The sequence below is a fragment of the Lepisosteus platostomus genome, chromosome 5, assembly GCF_059453375.1.
Source record: "Lepisosteus platostomus isolate fLepPlt1 chromosome 5, fLepPlt1.hap1, whole genome shotgun sequence".
In the NCBI taxonomy this organism is placed as follows: domain Eukaryota; kingdom Metazoa; phylum Chordata; class Actinopteri; order Semionotiformes; family Lepisosteidae; genus Lepisosteus; species Lepisosteus platostomus.
Genome location: NC_142615.1, coordinates 22567041 through 22588557, shown reverse-complemented (window position 1 = coordinate 22588557; position 21517 = coordinate 22567041). Strand labels below are relative to the sequence as shown.

Below are 21517 nucleotides of genomic sequence, written 5' to 3'. Positions count from 1 at the left end.
TATATATATAATTAGCAACTATATATATGAACTAAATGTATACCAGTAATTATAACATTATTTTTATTACTATTAGCAGCTTTCTAGACAGAATATTTCTTCTTTAAAACAGAAGAGAACAGGTTACAGAGCATTTACTGTAACACCTGGAATGGGAAATAATGTACAATTTGTTAATGTAAGTATTTTCACTCATAAAATATCTCAACATTATTTCTTATTACAGCACAAGTGCAAACACAATTGAATCACTCCTTATTTTAAAATTCAAGAAATACATTAAGTTTTATACCATTCAATTTATACCATGCTTTCACATGTAATTATCGTTTCAGTTTAGCTACTCTTTCGATTATAAAACTAGCTATGGTGTGAAAAGGCAAACGGATACCATTGTTTGCATTTAAAAGTAAAATCTCAATGTTAAGGTCACAGTTTCAGAAAACCAGATCCAGTAGTAAAGATTTTAAGGTCAAAATCCACTGATAGATTTGAAGTGGATGTCAGTAGTGTAGGCATCCTCTCACGAGGCACCAGTAAATGTAGGGTTTTGTGCTTAACTGGGACAATTATTAATTGTAGCAGTAAGTCACAAAATGATTCTTCTGATGGCTAATAGAATCAACCATGCGGGATAACTCAAACAACGCACACACACAGATACTAATACATGAGAATACATTTATTAATACATAAAATGTGCATATAAACATAACAGATCTTATAGTGAGGGTTAGCAGAATACAAAACGTATATATTCAATAATAAAAAGTTACAAAGCAAGAGGGACATACGTTCAGTATATCATTAATTTAGACCCTTTCCTAAATTAACTTTGGTTAAAAGTTCTACACTAGATACTGAAAAGCAAGTACATCACTCATAGGAATTAAATTGATGTCAACTGTGGTTGAGGTAACAATTGAATTCTCGAGCTGTAATGCAGAATGTTGAATACTCATCCAATCTGTGTGGAATCAGATCTCCCGCTGACACAAACAGTGGTGGCAGGCTGCTGCATCCAATCAGCATCCTCTGGCCCAGTGACAGGCAGTGCTGGTGCGGCTGGCGGTGTGGGAGAAGGAGGGAGAGATTCCTGCTGATGCTCTCTGAAGACCGGCTAGTTAGTTCTGGCTTTACTAGCAGAGTTTCTGCACAGGAGTTTCTGCGTGTCCAAGCAGGTCACACTCTTTAGACAGGAAGAAGACCAGTTCGTTCCTGATGTAGCACTAGTTCTTAATGCTGATTTCAGCTGTCCACAGTTCCGACCGCAGTTCACTTGTTGATCAGGTGATCTTTCGCGGTGGGTTCATGAGGCTTGCTGCTGGGCTAACCTCGGGTGGATCCTTTGGTTACACGCTGGCAACCTCCGTTCTCGACTCTTAGAACAAAGGAAAGTCCTGCCACTCGGACACACTGGCCGTTACGTGGTTGTCTGGGCTGGGTCTGAGGATGTCCAGGAGGCGCTGAGTCGAGAATGTCCAGGAGGCGCACTGACTAAGTCCTGTGCTGCCTGTTTTACCCTGGAGGAACTACGGCTGTTCATTGGTTGAAAGTTTCATGGGCATTCAAGACCCATGTGGGGTTAACCTGCCCTACCAGTTCCTGATTGGGTGATGATGATAACCATGCACTCTGACCTTAGAGTTGTAAACAACTTTGAATAAGACTCTCCCTTAGAATCTCCAACATTGAGGCCCCAGAGATGACCATTTGTTAGGGTGGTTGATGTGTCTTAGCCTTGGGAGTTGTTCCTTATCAGGAAACTCTATCAGCTAGAAAAACACCTTAATTGTGAACCAAATGGAATGGCCTCTCTGTATCAGTGTCTGTCTGTATCTCTCTGTCACTCGAATAACACTGAGCTCCTCCTCTCCCTCTCCTGCTCCTGTCTCAGTGTCTTCAGCTCTCTCTCAGCTCAGACTGTGTGTGGTCTTGTGTGTCTGTGGGCTGTGTTTGCTCTTGTGTGTCTGTGAGCTGTGTGTGTTATTGTGTATCTGCAGGCTGTGTGTGCTCTTTTGTGTGAGTCTGTGCTGCTCTGGTTTCTCCTCCCAGTAAAGCTCCTATCTGAGCTCCTGCTGCAGCTCCTATCACTGTTCCTGCTGCTGCTCCTGTTAGGCCCCTCAGGGCTCCTGCTAGGGCTCCTGTTGCTGCCCCAAGTCCTGCTCCCAGTATCACTGCTCCTGTGCTGAGGTGCTGCTTCACCAGGTCTAGGTGTCTCTCTGCCTCCTCTCTGGCCTTTTCCTCATAGTGCTGCCTGAGCTCCTCCATCTCCCTTCTGTGTGTCTCCTCTCTCTGTCTCCTCTCCCTCTCCTGCTCCTCTCTCAGTTCCTCCATCTCACTCTGCAGCCACTCTCTCTCCTCTCTCTCTCTCCTCAGCTCCTCCTCCAGCTCTCTCCTCCTCCCCTCATCCCTCACCTCCCTCAGCCTCTCCTCCAGCTCTGCTATCCACTTCTCTAGCGCTCTGATCTTGTCCTCTCGTGTCTGGATCTCCTCCTCCATCCTGCGGAGGTAGTTCTGCAGCTCCTTCTGGTGCTTCTCCCTCAGTCTGTCCTCCTCCCTCTGTTTCCTCTCCTCTCTCTCCCTCAGGATCTGCAGTTGCCTCTGTATGATCTGGGACTCGGCCTCCTGGTACATCTCACTGCTGTAGTAGCTGCCCTTGTTTCCTCCTACCAGCTCCTCTATCTTCTCCAGCAGCTCTGTGACCTGAGTGCTGCCCCTGTCCTTGTTGTTGAGTGCGTGATAACTGTTCCCACACTTCTCCAGCAGCCTCTGGAGCTCCCTGCTGCCTGTGTGCACAGACTCCTCCAGCGTCCTGCTGGTCAGCTCATCAGCGTGGGTGAACAGGACCATGGTGTGTCTCAGGGCCCCCTCCCCAAATATCTCCAGGACTGTCTCCAGTGTCCTCCTCTCCTCCCCTGTGGATCGGCCCAGGGGGGTCACCAGGAGGAAGGCGTGGGGTCCCGGGGCAGACAGATTAACACAGAGCCCCACATCCCGTCTCCTGTCCCCCTGAGACAGTCCGGTGTGGAGCCAGTCTGGAGTGTCCACCACAGTCACCCGTCTACCGGACACTTGTCCTGTCCTCTTCCGGCTCTCCTGAGTGACTGCGGAGCTGCTGGCTTCAGAGGGAAACTCCTCTGAGCCCAGGATGATATTTCCTGCTGTGCTCTTCCCGGCACCAGTCCTGCCCAGCAGCACCAGTCTCAGCTCAGAGGGGCAGGGCTGGAGTCTGGGTTCGACTGTAGGGTCTCCTTCACTCACTGCAACAGGGGGAGAGACAGGAGCATCAGGGAGGTTACACACTAACCTTTCCACAGATAAGAAGGGTTCAGTTTGCTCAAGAGTCAAAACTTAAAAGTCATTATAAAAGAAACTTATCGTTTTTGACATCAAGTAACTACAAAGTTTTACCTGATGTTCATGATTTTGTGAACTTTTGTTCTTTTGTCAGAACTTGTGTCAGAACTTTTTTTCCAAAGTGACTCAAGTTTCATCTTAAAATTTGTGTTTATATACTGTCCACAAGCAACAACAGTCATGCTGTAGTACTGTACTGTTACAGGGGAATGAAGATAATTGAAGAAGGAAAGGTAATCCTTTCAATCCAGTGAAGAACAGCACTCTAGGAGAGTGTGCAGTCCAGTGCAATCATCCTTCTGGTATTTCACTCTTTGTACAGCCCTCCTACGAAAATTATTTAAACTGCGACACTGATCATTCATCTCTAAATAAACTTTATTTTATATAGCATTTTAAGCGAATAGGTAATTAGATTGCTCATAAACCTAATCGCTTTTTCTACATAAACAGAGCGTGATTACTCTCTGAAAATGCTTTTCCTTTATATTTAGGCTCAGATTTCAACTATAGATCGTATTATTATAAACTTTCTTGGAAAAATGTATTTTATGTAAACCAAGTTTGCTATTAATTCAATTAGGGCTAAAATACGTTCATTGTCTTCCAATCGAGTCGAGTTGACATTGGAAGCTTGCCACTCCAGGACTGTTACACCAACGCATTAGCATGTTAAAGCGATTTCATTGAGGAGCCCAGCTACCAGTTAACACTGTACTTCCTACTTTGAAAATACCTGTGAAACCGGTTTAATTCGTCACAGCCAGCACTCCGGCAAAGAGGGGTTGTACTTGTAAAGTAGAAGCAGGCGAGATTTCCAGCAAAAGACACCTCCCCCCCCCCTCAAAAACCCAGTAAGTACAGTACTAGTTAAGAAAGGCGAGGCTCCTCAATGAAATCGCTTTAACATGCTAATACGTTGGTGTAACAGTCCAGGCGTGGCAAGCTTCTAATTTCAACCCGACCACGGCGAAAGGAACCCTTCTTTCATTTGAAGACAATGAACATACTTTAGCCCTGAATGAATTAATAGCAAACATGGTTTACATAAAAGCCCTTTTAGCCTTTGTCACTAATGAAACAAAGGTCACTAGCCTTTGTCACTAATGAAACCACTACATGTTCTGGCTGTTTGTGAATTATCGTTGTTGAGTATGGAGTGTTGAGGTATTGATTTTGTGTAATGCTTTATGTTGAAAATTGAGGTGGATTTTGTTTATGATAAAGAGGATAAACTGGGATGGGAGGAGGGTTTTGTTTTGCATAAGGGGCAGGATTATGATAATTGGAGGAATTTGCGAGAGTATAATGGTTTGATATATTTGATTTTGTATTGTGGTCGTTGTCTATGTTTTTGGTTGGTATTATGTTTATATGGTTGTTTTTGTTGGTTGGTTGTTATTATGGTTATTAATAATACGATCTATAGTTGAAATCTGAGCCTAAATAAAAAGAAAAAGCAAGTGATTAGGTTTATGAGCAATCTAATTACTTATTCGTTTAAAACGCTATATAAAATAAAGTTTATTATTAATTTGCTGGACAGAGCGGTGAACATTATTATGCATAAGACAAAGATAACGATCCTGATCAGTTTAGAAATCTGTGTACGCTGTAAGGTTTTTACTTCTTAAACTTTTAAAATACACGTTTCGAATAGAAAGAAATCCTCTTCCTGGTACAATCGCATGAAGAGAGAGGCGAAACAGCCCTACACAGCCCTGTGGCAGTACATGAATATAATCATATCGTTATTAATTTCTTTAGATACGCGATTCCATATTATATTAGCAGAAAAGCTTAAAACTGCCACTTTTTCACACGCTATTTCACGTTAGTTAAATTTAATTTATTTATATATTATATATTTATATCTCTGACCAAGGGAAACATCTCATTTTTTCAAAGAAATGTTTGTTTGTTGATTGTTATCAAAAATGACTTAGAATCGATCATGTTGTGATATTTTGAAATGTAAAAGTCAATTGATTGTCCATAATATCGCTATTCTATTTTTTCAAAGAAATGTTTGTTAAAAGAAAAGTCCAGCAACAGCTGGATTTGAACACACAACCCATCAGTTGGTAGTCAGGCACATAAACCAGTAGGCTACAAGGGAAGACGCATGAAGAGGGAGGCGAAACAGCCCTACACAGCCCTGTCGCAGTACACGAATATAATCATATCGTTATTAAATTCTTTAGATACGCGATTCCATATTATATTCCCTATTAATCAAATTCTAAAAGTATGCTTGTTGACTCCGGTATCTCTTTAGTTAAAGACTTCGATGCTTAAAATGTTTAGGGAGAAATGGAATACTGGTGTGTATTTTTTACTTTAAAGTACCAAGACCAGCCATATACTGTATGTTTAAGTTCCAAAATTAATATAGTTTATGGCCTTCACACGCGTTGCAGTATGCTCCTATTCTTTTTATGCTCAGGCACTAAGATTTCCCTTCAGTGGTAAAATTCAATGTCTACAACGGGCACAGCAAAGACGTTTACTGTAAGTCTTTCTACGACAGACCAACGGACCACGAGTGCCCCTGTCGGTCAACCAATCACGTACAGCGGTACCCCGCGTCATCTTGCGTCACGATGCACGACACCGTAGCCAATTACCTCCGGTACATGTCTGTACCGCGCACTTTGAATGGCTGCATCTGTACAAAATATTCAACATCCTCAGTGACAGTTAGTCATCATTAAAGACCAGTTAGATATTGACACCTCAGTGTTCCTCAGAATTAACACTGAATCTCAAAGCAACACTAAGACTTAAAATTAGGAGTGGGAGGCTCTACTGTACAAAGAGGGGCGTGGGAGAGGGGAACAAGCTGCCCAGCCCTGTTGTTGAAGCCGATACCCCGGCTTCTCTCCAGACACAGCTGGATGAGCTCCTCCAGTCAGGACAGGAGGCTCTACTGTACACAGAGAGGGGTTGGAGGGGGGAACAAGCTGCCCAGCCATGTTGTTGAAGCCGATACCCTGGCTTCTCTCCAGACACAGCTGGGTGAGCTCCTCCAGTCAGGACAGGAGGCTCTACTGTACACAGAGGGGGGTGGGAGGGGGGAACAAGAGGCCCAACTATGTTGTTGAAGCCGATACCCTAGCTTCTCACCAGACACAGCTGGATGAGCTCCTCCAGTCAGGACAGGAGAAACAGCTGCATGAGAACCTGGAATCACTACTAATTATGGGCCAAATAAATTCCTCAGTTGTTCATCTGTACTTATTCCTCTCTGGTATTATCAACTGTACAATAAACATGGTCTCTGAGCAACAAACAGGAAAACAGACAGGTTTTACATCAATCAATTTACCTTAAATAAACACATTATTAAAATATTTAGTGAATTCCAAACAGCTTGAATTATAACATATTCCCCAGTTTCTCTCCCAGTCTGTGTGTCTCATGGAGAGCAAGCTGGGGTATGTGAAAAAGACAGATTCAGAGCACAGGGGCAGCCATTGTACAGTGCCCCTGGAGCAGTTCAGGTTAAGAGTCTTGCTCAGGGGCCCAACAGAGTAGGATTCCTCTGCCAACTGCAAGATTTGAACCAGCAACCTTTCACCCACAGGCAAAGATCCTTAGCCACAGAGCCACAACTCTGCCGATCTTTATAATATCAATCTCTGATATCTTCACTGGAGAAATTTAAAGTAAATCAGCTCCTGTCTGTTTCCTAGTTCAGACCCTGTGTTTTTGACACACAGAACAAACTCTCAACAGACAGGAAGAAACTTCTCCAGCTGCTGCTGTGCAAGGACATTGTTGTTATCAATCGGTGAATTGCTTTGAGAAGACACCTTAAAAGGTGCTATATAAAATAAAGTTTTTTATTATTATTACTTCAAATGAGATCTGCTGAAAATCAAGAGTCAATTTTATTGTTGGACATGTGCAGCTATATAAAATCTGTTGATGTATTTATCACTCGTTAGTAATTGACATTAGTAATCAATTAATTTAAAATGATCAATGATGACCTACAATGTGTTAGGTTTTGCACCAATTGAATGATTTTTCTAAAGTTCTAATTAAAAAACAAATATTTCAAGGACAGCATGATGTGACCTTGATAGTACTGACCTGTGACAAGACTGTGAAAGTGAAAATGTTTTTGAAGTTGATTAGATTATTCTTTATTGCCAATAGTTGGTGGAATTTGCTATCAGTACAGCAAAAAACACACACCTCTACTCCCACACACAGTGTCCTGGGATCTGTACTGACCAGCAGTCGGGACACTGGGGTCCACACCCCTACTCTCACACACAGTGTCCTGGGATCTGTACTGACCAGCAGTCGGGACACTGGGGTCCACACCCCAGGGATGGTGGAGTCTCTTTAAGGTTATTTAGTTTGGCTGGGAGGTGGGCTGTAGAAACAGACTATTAGTCCCCAAAACCATCTTCATCCAAATAATCATTACCTGTAAAGAGCTTTGAGTGGAGTGTCCAGAAATGCGCTATATAAGTGTAACATCACCAGGGCTCCATAATCCAGAAGCATTTCACAAAAAATAATTACTTACACTCATTCAATTTCCTATGTGTAGAACAAATCTGACCAGAAATTGACTTTTATGTTTGATATTGACTTTATTCTCATGAGCTGATAATAAAAGAGCAAAACTGGCGCCAAAACCCGCTTCCGGCTCGTCCTCCTGATACTGCTGCTGCACCGGGAATCTCCTGTGGGCTGGGAGGGATGGCGGAGGCTCTTCCCTGGTGTTTCTGCAGACGAGGGGAGTCCTGGTGTGGCGGCGCAGCTGGTAAAAACGCTCCCTGTGCCCTGGATGTTGTGGGTTAGCCAATGTTTCTGAGAGAAACGGGCTGTTTGTGTGGGAAGATGTTCTTTCCTCATGAGGGGAAAAGTCCGTCTGGGGCTCAGCTGGAAGAACCGAGCGGGAAGGAAAGTTCTGGAAGTGCGCGTCTCCTCTCCGTCTGCTTCAGTCCCAGTTACTGCGACACCGGGACAGAACAGGAGTGACGAGCGAGTCTTCTTTCCTTCTTTCCTACATGGGGTACTAGTGGGTTTTTTAGGAAACAGGACAGAGAGATAGACACCAGTGGAAAAGAGTCCTGAGACTGATGAATCTCTCAGTTCTTGTCTTGATCCGGGTTGTACCCAGTCCCAGTTTAAATGGTTTACAATGTGGGACTTCTGCCCTGACATGACCCCACATGTGTCTCCACATGAGACAGGAGTCCTGTAACGTGTTTTTAGACAGAAACCTGCCAGAACAGACACATGAGAAGCGACCTGGAGGAGAGGTCAGAGCGGGGACAGTTTCTGGACGAGTATAAAAACCGGAACTTCGCTTTTTACAGCAACACTTTCTAATTAAAGTCTCCCGTTACTTCACTCTCAAGAAAACAATTTAAAATAACAGAAATGCAGTAGTCCCATTTTATTAGAAAAGGATTTGATCTCCTGACTGTTACTCTCACTAATATAATACTGTCTGTGTTGTTATCAGTTACAGTTACTCTGACACCGGGACTCATTACAGCTCATGACATTAATTACAGTTAATTAACTCTTTATCCTGAGTGTCTTCAGTCGTGAACAGAGGTCCATCCAGTTTCTATGTGCTGTATCCAGTACGGAGTCGCGTCTCTCACACTAATGAAATGTAAAGAATGAAAACTCATTGAAATGAATTTACTAGATAAACAGCGGAATTTATTCAAACGAGACTGTATTAATACGAGTGAAGTTTATATGTAAATATTTATTAATACCTCATATTGTATTTCTGTACCCCAGCAGATATATGAACCTGGTATTTTCACCCACGGCTGTTTAAATAAGTTCATGGAGGCAGGTAGTTCGCTCTAAGTGTAACCCTGTCTGAACGCTTCACCACAGCAGGCAATAGCTACTAGTTACAAACTACAATTCCCACAACCCCCCTGGGCGACTTCCTGCGGGCGTCTGCACCGCGAGTCCCTCACAGCCTGGACGTGGTGACGTCACGCAGGTCCCTTCCTGTGCTGGCTGCAGTCAGAGACGCGTGCCGAGAATAAACTCACACTGGATCCCTTTTTTAAAAGTTTTTCTAAGAAGTTAGTAACTATATGGGAGCGTTTCCAGAGGTTCTTATAGAACAGGAGAACTGCAGCTGGTATCGCTGATCTTCCTCTCAGTCTCGTACATCCTACACTCATTACAGGTGATGTTACACTGTCCCGTTTAAAAACTGTCTCACACTCTGTAACACACACACGACTGAACAGGACAGTTCCCCACACTCCACCTACACTTCACTGAACTCACAACACTGTTACACACGAGTGTGTTTTTCTCTTTTCACTCCGTGCTTCTGAAAGCTTCTTCAATTAACCCTTTTTATTCTTTATAAATACAAGTATGATTAGTGCTGAATACAGGGAGGTACAGTATTATTTAGACTTTATAGAAAGCTGGTAGTTTACTCTAATAACTCCAGTAAAATATCCACAATTTGGTAGAAATACAAGATTATTTGAATAGAAATACATTCAGCACAAGGAGTGTATTTCTACACAAGGACGGAAGACTGGGGGTTAACAGCACTGAGCTGGTCTGTGTCACCTGATAGTGCCCAGTGTAGAGTCTCACTGCCCCGACTCTGGAGTCCAGCCTCTCTGATGAGTCTCTGTTAGGCTTTACAGACTGCTGGGGTTAACGGCACTGAGCTAGTCTGTATCACCTGATAGTGACAAGTAATAGGTTAATTCCATGCTGAAAAAAAGAAGAGAGAAAACACAACGTTTTGGTGCTCACACCTGAAGAAGGCTCCACGGCCGAAACGTTGTGTTTTCTCTCTTCTTTTTTTCAGCATGGAATAAACCTATTGTTCCTTTGCAGCCTATGCATGCTGACGCAGCTACCCACCTGAATCACCTGATAGTGCCCAGTGTAGAGTCTCACTTCCCCTGACTCTGGAGCCCAGCCTCTCTGATGAGTCTCTATCAGGCTTTACAAACTGCTGGGGTTAACTGCACTGAGCTGGTCTGTATCACCTGATAGTGCCCAGTGTAAAGTCTCACTGCCCCTGACTCTGGAGTCCAGCCTCTCTGATGAGTCTCTTAAGAATATTGGTCCATTAAACTGATGAGGTATAAAAACAGGAGAAAGATCCTTATACACAAATACTTTTTAATAAACAGTGAAACTCAATAATCTCAATAATGCCTTCCAATTACTGTATATATATAAAATCTCAACATTTCAATGCAGCACATAAAGTAATACTATTGTACTGTCCCTTCTGTTGGTAATGTTCGTCTTAAAATGTTCGTTGATAAAGCTGGGATTCACTTGACTAAAGTTAATAGAAAAACCTTCATCTGTAAATGTTTTCAAGGCACTTGGCAACACAACAATCACGTCATTACACAATAATACTGGCAAAAGGAGCCTTCTTCAAGAGAAGTATTGAGCTAAGATACCGTCTCTGCCATGTTGGAGTCTCCACAGGAACAGGAAGTAGGATGAGGGAAGAGGGAGGGGCTTCAGATGGGAGGCTGCTGTGATTGGATACAAGCTGGGAGGGAGCAAAGCTGCTGTTATTGTTCTCTTTAAACATAATTTATTTAATTTAGGTTAAATACATCAGTAACATAAATTAAGATGATTAGAGATTAGAGAATGTTTTAAGCAACACCTTCTCTCAATCATCTTCTGTGGCCTTTCTCTCATTGTGCTGCTTCTGCTTCTCATTCAAACTCCTGTATCTCTTTTATGTCTCTTCTGCTTCAGGGGACTGAAATAACAAACTACTGTACTGTATCTGTCTACAATTGAGTCTCTCTACTGTCTCTCTCAGCTCCTCAGACCTCCTGCAGCTCCTGTGCTCCTGTCCTGCTGGAGTGAACTGTGTTGTTGACACACTGACCTGCTGGAGCGTTTCTGCCTCCTCTCTGGCCTTTTCCTCATAGCGCTGCCTGAGCTCCTCCATCTCCCTCCTGTGTGTCTCCTCTCTCTCTCCTCTCCCTCTCCTGCTCCTCTCTCAGTTCCTCTATGTCTCTCTGCAGCCTCTCCCTCTCCCCTCTCTCTCTCCTCAGCTCCTCCTCCAGCTCTCTCCTCCTCCCCTCATCCCTCTCCTCCCTCAGCCTCTCCTCCAGCTCTGCTATCTACTCCTCCAGCGCTCTGATCTTCTCCTCTCGTGTCTGGATCTCTTCCTCCATCCTGCGGAGGTAGTTCTGCAGCTCCTTCTAGTGCTCTCTTCGTCCCTCTGTTTCCTCTCCTCTCTCTTCCTCACGATCTGCAGTTGTCTCTGTCTGATCTGGGACTCGACCTCCTGGTTCGACTGCAGGGTCTCCTTCACTCACTGCAACAGGAGGAGAGACAGGAGCATCAGGGAGGTTAAACATGAGAGGAGATTAATATTAATTGATGGCCCTCTGTTCATTCAGACTTCTGCTCCTGTTCTGAGCTCTTCTGTCAGTGATACACTGAGGAGTTTCAGTTCTATTGGCATTTTAGACTCATTTTAGAGCTCAGATGTATCATTCACTCAACAGATAATAATTTGTTCAATTACAGTAAAGTGGACTAAGTCACCTCTTGTTAGAGTTTCTAATGATCTGCTGATGGGCTCTTTCATCCATTCCTGTCCTGCTGGACTTCAGAGCTGCCTTTGACACTGTTGGTCAGATAGTCTTGAGGAACAGATCAGAGAGGTTGTTGGTGTGACTGAATTTCGCTGTGATGGATTAAATCTGATCTCAATGATAGAAAACAGTTCAAGTACAGCACAGAAGACCAGTTTAAGTTGGTAGATATCAGTGTGTTAGTAATACAGTACAGAGTGGAGCACAGTATGATTTTAATTCCTTATAGGACACCAGATGGTTGAATCCCTGGGTTTGATGACAAGTAAGATAAGTGACTCAGTAATAGAACATCAATCACACTCACTGGCAGGAGGAATCCACTCCACACTGTTCCTCCTCTTGACAGGCAGTCTGGGCTCCTCTGTCTCTTTCTCCCGCTCCTCTTCCTTCATTGTTTTTCTCATCTTCTCCTTCAGCTCCTCTTCTCTCCTGCTCCACTCCTCCTCCAACCTCTGTCTGAGCTCCTCTTCTCTCTCTCTCTCCCTTCTTTCATACTTCTGTCTCAGCTCCTCTGTCTCTCTCTGTCTCTCCTCCTCCCTCTGTCTCAGCTCCTCTGTCTCTCTCTGTCTCTCCTCTTCCCTCTGTCTCAGCTCCTCTATCTCTCTCTGTCTCTCCTCCAACCTCTGTCTCAGCTCCTCTGTCTCTCTCTGTCTCTCCTCCTTGCTCTGTTTCAAATAATCAAGTCTGATCCTCTTTTCAATCTCCTGATATGTCTCAGTAGTAAAGTGCCACCCATAGTTTCCTTCCACCATGTCCTCTATCTTCTCCAGCAGTTCTGTGACCTGAGAGTGGTCGCCCCTGTTCTTGTTGTTAAGAACATGATACCTGTTCCCACATTTCTCCACCAGCCACTGGAGCTCCTTCCCTCCTCTCTCAATGTGCTGCTCAATGGTTGTGTTTCTTAGTGTGTCCCCGCAGGTAAACAGCACTATTGTGTGTTTCCAGGCTCTGTCAGTGAGGAGCTGCAGGTGTTCCTCCAATGTGTTCCTTTCTTCCTCTGTGAATGAGGAGTCTACAGGTATGGCCAGGACGAGAGCGTGGGGTCCTGGGAGGCACAGAGAGACACTGCACACAACCTCCTTTTTGATAACTTCCTGTCTGACCTGCTGTGGATCCCACCCTGGAGTGTCGACCACAGTGACCTGCCTCTTAGCTATTTCACCTTGACTTCTCACACAATGGTTCCTAGTCTGAAACTCCTCTCTGCCCAGGATGGTGTTTCCTGCTGAGCTCTTCCCAGACCGTCGTCCCCCCAGCAGCACGATCCTGATCTCTGAGAGATGCTGTGGTGCCTCCCCTGTCAGAGACAAAGATCATTGATATTTCACAAATTCTTTTCATAGATCTCTTGTATACATTCAATTTCTGATAAGTTTAAATTAGTATTATTATTTGTATTACAGGTATTGTTTTACTTTTATCAGTTCTCTCTACAGAACATATTTCTTTTGTCATTAGATACTGGCATTTTATTAATTTCACTGTTGTTTCATGGGGTTTCATAAAATTTTGTAGAAAAACTAAATTGTTGAATATGAAAAGACCTCTTTGTCATAAAGAACAGTCCTGCTAGCACTAAGAGTCCACCTGTGATTCCTGTATTTATAGAACCTTTACACCTGCCAGTCTGAAGGGAGTGTCCCACACTGATAGGCTGAAGAAACTGAGTCTCTTTAGTCTGAAGGGAGTGTCCCACACTTACAGGCTGCAGGAACTGATTCTCTTTAGTCTGAAGGGAGGGTCCCACAATGACAGGCTGGAGGTACTGAGCCACATACATACAAAATATTCAAAATCCTCAGTGACGATTAGTGAACATTTAGATATTGATATTTCAGACATCCTCAGAACTAACATTGAAACACAAAGGACCACTAAGACTTAAAATCAAAAAGAGGTTTTGTGTTGTTGAAGCAGATACCCTGGCTTTTCTCCAGACACAGCTGGATGAGCTCCCCAAGTCAAGACATGAAGCTCTACTGTACACAGAGAGGGGTGGGTGTGGGGAACAAGCTGCCCAGCCATGTTGTTGAAGCCGATAACCTGGCTTCTCTCCAGACACAGCTGGGTGAGCTCCTCCAGTCAGGACAGGAAAAACAGCTGCATGAGAACCTGGAATCACTACTAATTATGGACTAAATAAATTCCTCTGTTGTTCATCTGTACTTATTCCTCTCTGGTATTATCAACTGTACAATAAACACAGCCTCTGAGCAACAAACAGGAAACGATCATATAGCATGTCTGAGCATCATTAATACTAATGGTGTGAATCCAATACCATCAGCAAACAGACAGGTTTTACATCAATCATTTTTGCCTTAAATAAACACTTTATTTAAATATTTAGTAAATTCCAAACAGCTTGGGTTTTACAGTACCGATCTCTGATCCCTGACAAGAGAAAGTGAAAGTAAATCAGCTCCTGTCTCTCTCCTAGTTCAGACCCTGTGTGTTTAACAGACAGAACAAACTCTCAGCAGACAGGAAGAAACTTCTCCAGCTGCTACTGTGCACAGAAGAGACCCTCAGGGACTCTCTTACAGGCACTCTCAGTTAGAACAAAAGAAAACTCACCAGGGCTGAGCGCTGAGCTCTCAGAAGCCATCTCTCTCTCTCTCTCCTTCTCTTCCTGCTGATGTGGGGTGGGGGTTTCCTGTCCTTGCTGTGACACAGATCTGGTGTCACCTAGTGGATTTATAAAGTTAATTATCAACTGAACCGGTTCATCATTAAGACCAAAATAAATCACCAGAATATCCAGGTCAACTCTTACCAGCAGTCAGGACACTGGGGTCCACACCCCTACTCTCACACACAGTGTCCCGGGATCTGTACTGACCAGCAGTCAGGACACTGGGGTCCACACCCCTACTCTCACACACAGTGTCCTGGATCTGTATTGACCAGCAGTCGGGACACTGGGGTCCACACCCCTACTCTCACACACAGTGTCCTGGATCTGTACTGACCAGCAGTCGGGACACTGGGGTCCACATCCCTACTCTCACACACAGGGGTGATATTTCTTATAGTGAGAGTGCTGCTGGAAGAGGTGTTAGTGGGGCCAGCAGGGGACATTCACCCTGCGGTCTGTGTGGGTTCTAATGCCCCAGTTTAGTGACGGACACTAGACTGTAAAAAGGTGCCATAAAGAATTATTATTATCATCTTGTACTTCCTTTATTCTGAGGACAGACATGTCAATAAAGGGGAACTTTAACGCTATTCTTAAATTCCAGGGTTAGAAAGATTCAGCATTGATGGGTGCATTTCAAACACAATTAAAGTAAAATGGACACAGAAACATAAAAAACCCCAGTGTTCATCACAACGCAGTGAAATTTTCAGGTCTGCACAGCGCCATGTTCTGTGATTTAGAATGAGGCAACAAACCTTCCAGTGAGGTGAAGCAGCCGTGTGACACTGTAAACAAGCTGGCTTGTAAAAATATCTCTTTTGATCCGATGGAAATAGTCCTCTCCTCTTCCTGATGGTTTTACTGACAAACTCTACTTACTCTGCATGCAGAGTTGAAACATTTCTGCAGGGAAATGTCTGCTGAAAAACCTGTAATTATTCACTTGTACATCAGTAATTATAGAGACTAGTGAGCAGGAAGGGCCGCATCACATCAGCATTCGAGATAACTGGAATGGGAGTTTGTGACAACATGGTGAATGACAGTACTTCCACAAAGTCCAAGTTATTGTGCTTCATTTCAAAATATGTAGATTTTTTCTACATGATCCATGAATTTATTTTGTTACTGAGATTTAATATCCGGCGATCTATGCCTCAGAGAAGCAGTCAGGAGATGTGATGTAATGGCGCCCACTCTTGACCACAGGGTGCCACAACAAGTGATGGTCAGAAAGCAGAAGGTTTTTTATTGCAAGAAGAAACAAAACAAGCAGAAAATAACATACAATACAAACAAGGACACATATAACATCACCAGGGCTCCATAAAACAGGAGCATTTCACAAAAAAAGATTACGTTCACTTTTTCATTCAAGTTCCTACACGTAGAAAACATCTGGAGAAACAGCCTTATGCCTGTTAAAAATTCTGTGTCAGCAGGCTGCACAGGAACAAGTAAAGGTTTGAAAGGACAAGACTAGAGACACAATGTTTCAGTTGTGAATCTTCAGTACAGTAGAAATACAGGTTCAGAATAGAGAAGTTCAGTTCAGTTTCTTGTCATCTGCACAAGTGCAATGAGATGCTTATTTGCATGTGTGCTCCTATACAAGACATCAAGGAATCACCAAAAGCACAGAACAGCAGCAACAACAAGTTAAATAACATACAACTAGAGAATAAAACACATCAGTATGAGCCAGTGGTGTGGGTGGAGTTCAGTGATCTGACAGCTTGAGGGAAGAAGCTGTCTGAGTCTAGACGTTCGTGCCTTTATGCTCCTATAACTTTCACCAGAGAAAAGGGAGGAGAACAGTGAGGAACCAGGATGACTGGTATCTTTAACGATACTCCCAGCCTTCCTGAGACAGCGACTTGTAAAGATGTCTGAAACAGAGGGGAGCTGTACTCCAGTGATGGACTGGGCTGACCTGATCACCCCCTGTAACGAGCTGCTGCCAAACCACACTGTAATCCCACACCTGAGCCACTCTCAACAGCACACCTGTAACATGTGGTAAGGACAGCTGAAGACAGTCCAAATTTCGTCAGCTGTCTGAGGAAGTAAAGGCACTGTTGTACCTTCTCAGTAGCTCCAGTTACATGCTGGGACCACGCTGGCATTGAAGGTACCCGGGAACTTGAACCTGCTAACCATCTCTACAGCACCCCCATTGATGTGAAGAGGGGTGTGGTCCCCACCCTGCTTTCTGAAATCAATGACCAGCTCTTTTGTTTCGCTGACATTGATGGAGGTTATTGTCAGTGCACCACTCCCCCAGGTTCCTGACTCATCCCTGTAGGCTGTCTCCTTATTAGCAGTGATTTGGCCAGTGAATGTAGTGTCATCAGCATATTTGAAGATAGAATAGGACCTGTGTCTGGCCACACAATCGTGGGTAAACAAGGAGAACAGCAGGGCGTTAAGCACACACCCCTGAGGGACACCTATATTGATAGTCAGTTTGGAAGAAAGCTGTCCATCTACCCTCACAGTCTGTGGTCTGCTGGTCAGGAAACCCATAATCCAGTTGCACAGAGAGGTGGCGATGCCCAGGTCATTAAGCTTCCTGACCAGTCTGGAAGGAGCTACTGTTTTAAAGGCAGAGCTGTAATCAATGAATAGATTTCCGACATATGTGTCTTTGTCAGCCAAGTGAACCAGGGCAGTGTGAAGATACAGGAAAATAGCGTCGTCAGTGGACCTGTTGCACCGTATGCAAACTGCAGGGGGTCTAAGCACTCAGGTACAAGTGTGTTAATGTGCCTCATGAGCAGCCTTTCAAATCACTTCATTATGGTGGATGTGAGTGCTACTGGCCTGTAATCATTAAAACAGGAGTATTTTTCTTTGGCACTGGAATAATGGTAGTTTTCTTAAAACACATGGGAATGGTAGATTGTAAAAGTGAAAGATTCAAAATATTCATAAACACCGTGGCCAGCTGGTCCGCACAGGACTGCCAGCATACAGCTTCTGCTTGTGAGCTGGCAGGAGAAGCTCTGACAGATGATCTGACTGTCTGAAGAGTGGGTGGGGGATGGAGCGGTAGGCATCTTTGATAGAGGTGTATCAGTGATCGAGAGTATCTGCACCCCTTGCTGGGCAGGAGACATGCTGGTAAGATTTCAGAAGAACCTTCCACAGGTTGACCTGATAAAAGTCTCCCACAACAACAGATACAGCATCAGGGTAACTGTTTCACAGCTGTTAATGTTGGCATATAATACACTGAGTCTGTCCTGTATCACGTCTATCTGTACTGTATATAAGAGCTGAGAGACCCGAGCAGTGTGTCTGTCCTGCAGGACAGTCCCAGCTCTATGTTACTGTGTGTATTGAGCTCGATATGAAACTGCCCAAGACCATCTCCTGCTCACTGTACACAGGACACCAGGTGAACATCTGTAAGCAACACTTATAATTTTTGTCACACACCACTCCTGTTTCACTTTCATTCTCAGAGTAGGGGAAACACATTGTGCAGCACATCTCTCTGTGGTTTCTGTGGGCTATTTCTGCTGTACTGTGACCTGCAGACCTGTGTTCCTGCACGTCTCCACACCTCTCACAGCGTTGTCGTTTCTGAGAAAGGTTGTCATTTCTCAGAACCATGAGTGTTTTTACTCTTCATAAGAACCTCTGTAGCTGCCATTTTGTTTGTCATTTTGTGCTGGTGGCTTTCTCAGTTATAAGCACACACAACCGAACAGGAGACACAGTGAGAGAGAATAGATCACAGAGAATCCCTCAGTAAAAAATGAAATCCCAGCTCACCAGAATAATCACGGACACGTCGTCGACAGACAATTTCCCCGCAAAGACAGAGGAGCGTGAAGCAGCGACATTAAGCAACTCTAACTTGGCGGCACCTTTCAAAATAAAAGTCAAACAAAACTGCCGCAGGAAATGAAATCCTGGATCAGGTAAAGTCTCATGTATAGCACAACAACACTTTGTACATCCTCAGAACTGGGTGGAATGTGATAAAGAGACCCACAGCTAACATGAAATTGCCGTTCTTTACTCATTTTTGGTGTTTTTATATCGCTTCCTCTTTGCACATTGACACAGCGTTGTGCTGTGCTAGATAGGAAAAAGTCTAATTCCTGACCAAACAAAAATATGTGCCTCTCCAAAAGTGGCTCAGATCTATTCTACAGACCCTCAGCTAATAGAAAATCACCATGGTTTTGCCAGATCAATGTCTTAGCCGATGTTGCTGGGGTTTATAAACTACTTTCTGTTCCCAGACTGGGACTGTGCAGTGATGGACAGGGAGTGGTCTCACTCCTGTCCCGACCAAACTCAAATCTGTACAACATCTGTACTGTACAGTATCTAAATATCCACTGTACTACATATGTACTGTATCTGTACTACATCTGTACTGTACTGTATCTATATCTCCACTGTACTACATCTGTACTGTACCTGTATCTATATCTGTCTCTCTAATATAATATTTCTGTACAGAACTATATCTATATCTGTATTGTAATATCTGTCTCCTGTATGACATGTATCTGTACTGTATATCAGAGCTGGGAGACCAGTGTGTCTGTCCTGCAGGACAGTCCCAGCTCTGTGTTACTGTGTGTACTGAGCTCAATACAGCCTGAATCTGGACTGACTGTCTCCTCTATCACATGTATCTGTACTGTATATAAGAGCTGGAAGACCACAGCAGTGTGTGTGTCCTGAAGGACAGTCCCAGCGCTGTGTTACTGTGTGTATTGAGCTCTATTCAGCCTGAATCTGCACTGACTGTCTCCTGCATCACATGTATCTGTACTGTATATAACAGCTGGGAGACCCCAGCAGTGTGTCTGTCCTGCAGGACAGTCCCAGCGCTGTGTTACTGTGTGTATTGAGCTCAATACTGACTGAATCTGCACTGACTGTCTCCTGTATCACATGTATCTGTACTGTATATAAGAGCTGGGAGACCCCAGCAGTGTGTCTGTCCTACAGGACAGTCCCAGCGCTGTGTTACTGTGTGTATTGAGCTCAATACAGACTGAATCTGCACTGACTGTCTCCTGTATCACGTCTATCTGTACTGTATATAAGAGCTGGGAGACCCCAGCAGTGTGTCCGTCCTGCAGGACAGTCCTAGCTCTGTGTCACTGTGTGTACTGAGTTCAATATGAAACTGCCCAAGACCATCTCCTGCTCACTGTACACAGGACACCAGTTAAACATCTGTAAGCAACACGTAACATTTTAAGAAAAGAAAGTTGTCACACACCACTCCTCACAGCGTTGTCATTTCTGAGAAAGGTTGTCGTTTCTTAGAACCATGAGTGTGTTTACTCTTCATAAGAACCTCTGTAGCTGCCATTTTGTTTGTCATTTTGTGCTCTTTTTCTAACAGCTGGTGGCTTTCTCAGTTATAAGCACACACAACCGAACAGGAGACACAGTGAGAGAGACAAGATCACAGAGAGTCCCTCAGTAATATACATAAACAGGACAGGAGACACAGTGAGAGAGAGGAGATCACAGAGAATATCCCTCCGTCATAAACACACACAACAGGACAGGAGACAGAATGAGAGAGAGGAGATCACAGAGGACCCCTCAGTAAAAAAACACACAAGAGGACAGGAGACACATTGAGAGAGATGAGATCATAGAGAATCCCTCAGTAATAAACACACCCAGCTGGACAGGAGAGACAGTGAGAGAGAGAGGAGATCACAGAGAATCCCTCAACAATATACATAAACAACAGGACAAGAGACACAGTGAGAGAGAGCGGAGATCACAGAGAATCCCTCAGTAATAAAAACACACAAGAGGACAGGAGACACAGTAAGGACAGTGAGAAAGGAGATCACAGAGATCAGAGTGAATCACTCAGAAATTAGCACTCTAACTAACAGGACAGGAGACACAGAGAATCCCTCAGTAATACAGTGCCTACAGAAAGTTTACACCCCCCTTGGACTTTTTCACATTTCACGAAGTTACAGCATGGAACCATTATAGATTTAACTGAGAATATTTGGCACCCATCAACACAAAGTCCTCTATAATATCAAAGTGAAAATAATCCAGACTTTTTACTAAATTAATTAAAAACAAAAACAGAATATAACTGAATGCATAAGTATTCACCCCTGTGCATTGACACGCGGTGTGATCATGGTGTAACACAGCTCGCACTATGAACACGAAGATCATCGCAGCTGTCAAAGCATTTCACGAAAAGAATTCGGGAAAACTCGAGCGGTTGTTTAAAGTAAAAACTCTCACGAAAAGATCACTTCTGAAATCCCTGCTCACCAGAATAATCACGGACACGTCGTCGGCAGACAATTTCCCCGCAAAGACAGAGAAGCGTGAAGCAGCGACATTAAGCGACTCTAACTTGGCGGCACCTTTCAAAATAAAAGCACCCCAAACCTGCCTCAGGAAATAAAATCCTGGAAGTCACATTTATAGCACAACAACACTTGGTACATCCTCAGAACTGGGTGGGATGTGATAAAGAGACCCACAGCTAATAGAAATTTGCCTTTCTTTACTCATTTTTTGTTCTCTTGTAATCTTTGTGGTGTTTTTATATCGCTTCCTCTGTGCAAATTGACACAGCGCTGTGCAGTGCTGGATGGGAAAAAGTCTAATTCCTGACCAAACAGAACTTTGTTCCTCTCCAGAAGTGGCTCAGATCTATTCTACAGACCCTCAGCTAATAGAAAATCACCATGGTTTTGAAAGATATGTATCTTTGCTGATGTTGCTGTTTATAAGTTTATAAGGGTTTATAAGACCACTTCCTGTTCCCGGACTGAGAGTGGGAACAGATATAGTACAGTAGTATCTATCTAGTATAGTATATATCTATATGTCTACTGTAATATATATGTACTGTATCTCTACTGTAGCTGTA

General features: G+C 43.8%; 2 protein-coding genes across 2 annotated transcripts in view; one reads left to right on the top strand and one right to left on the bottom strand.

The window, feature by feature from the left end:
- The window catches only part of LOC148664987 (zona pellucida sperm-binding protein 3-like), a 246998-nt gene that overhangs the window by 142298 nt on the left and 83183 nt on the right, over nucleotides 1-21517 (top strand). The window lies entirely within an intron of this gene.
- Nucleotides 1640-21190, bottom strand: LOC148665004 (GTPase IMAP family member 8-like). Its single transcript, XM_088632884.1, has 4 exons — nucleotides 20911-21190; nucleotides 14553-14663; nucleotides 12280-13272; nucleotides 1640-3263 (listed from the first exon to the last, which is right to left on the bottom strand). Exons 2-4 carry the CDS (start codon nucleotides 14581-14583, stop codon nucleotides 1987-1989), a joined length of 2301 nt encoding a protein of 766 aa, XP_088489010.1. The 5' UTR covers nucleotides 14584-14663; nucleotides 20911-21190; the 3' UTR covers nucleotides 1640-1986.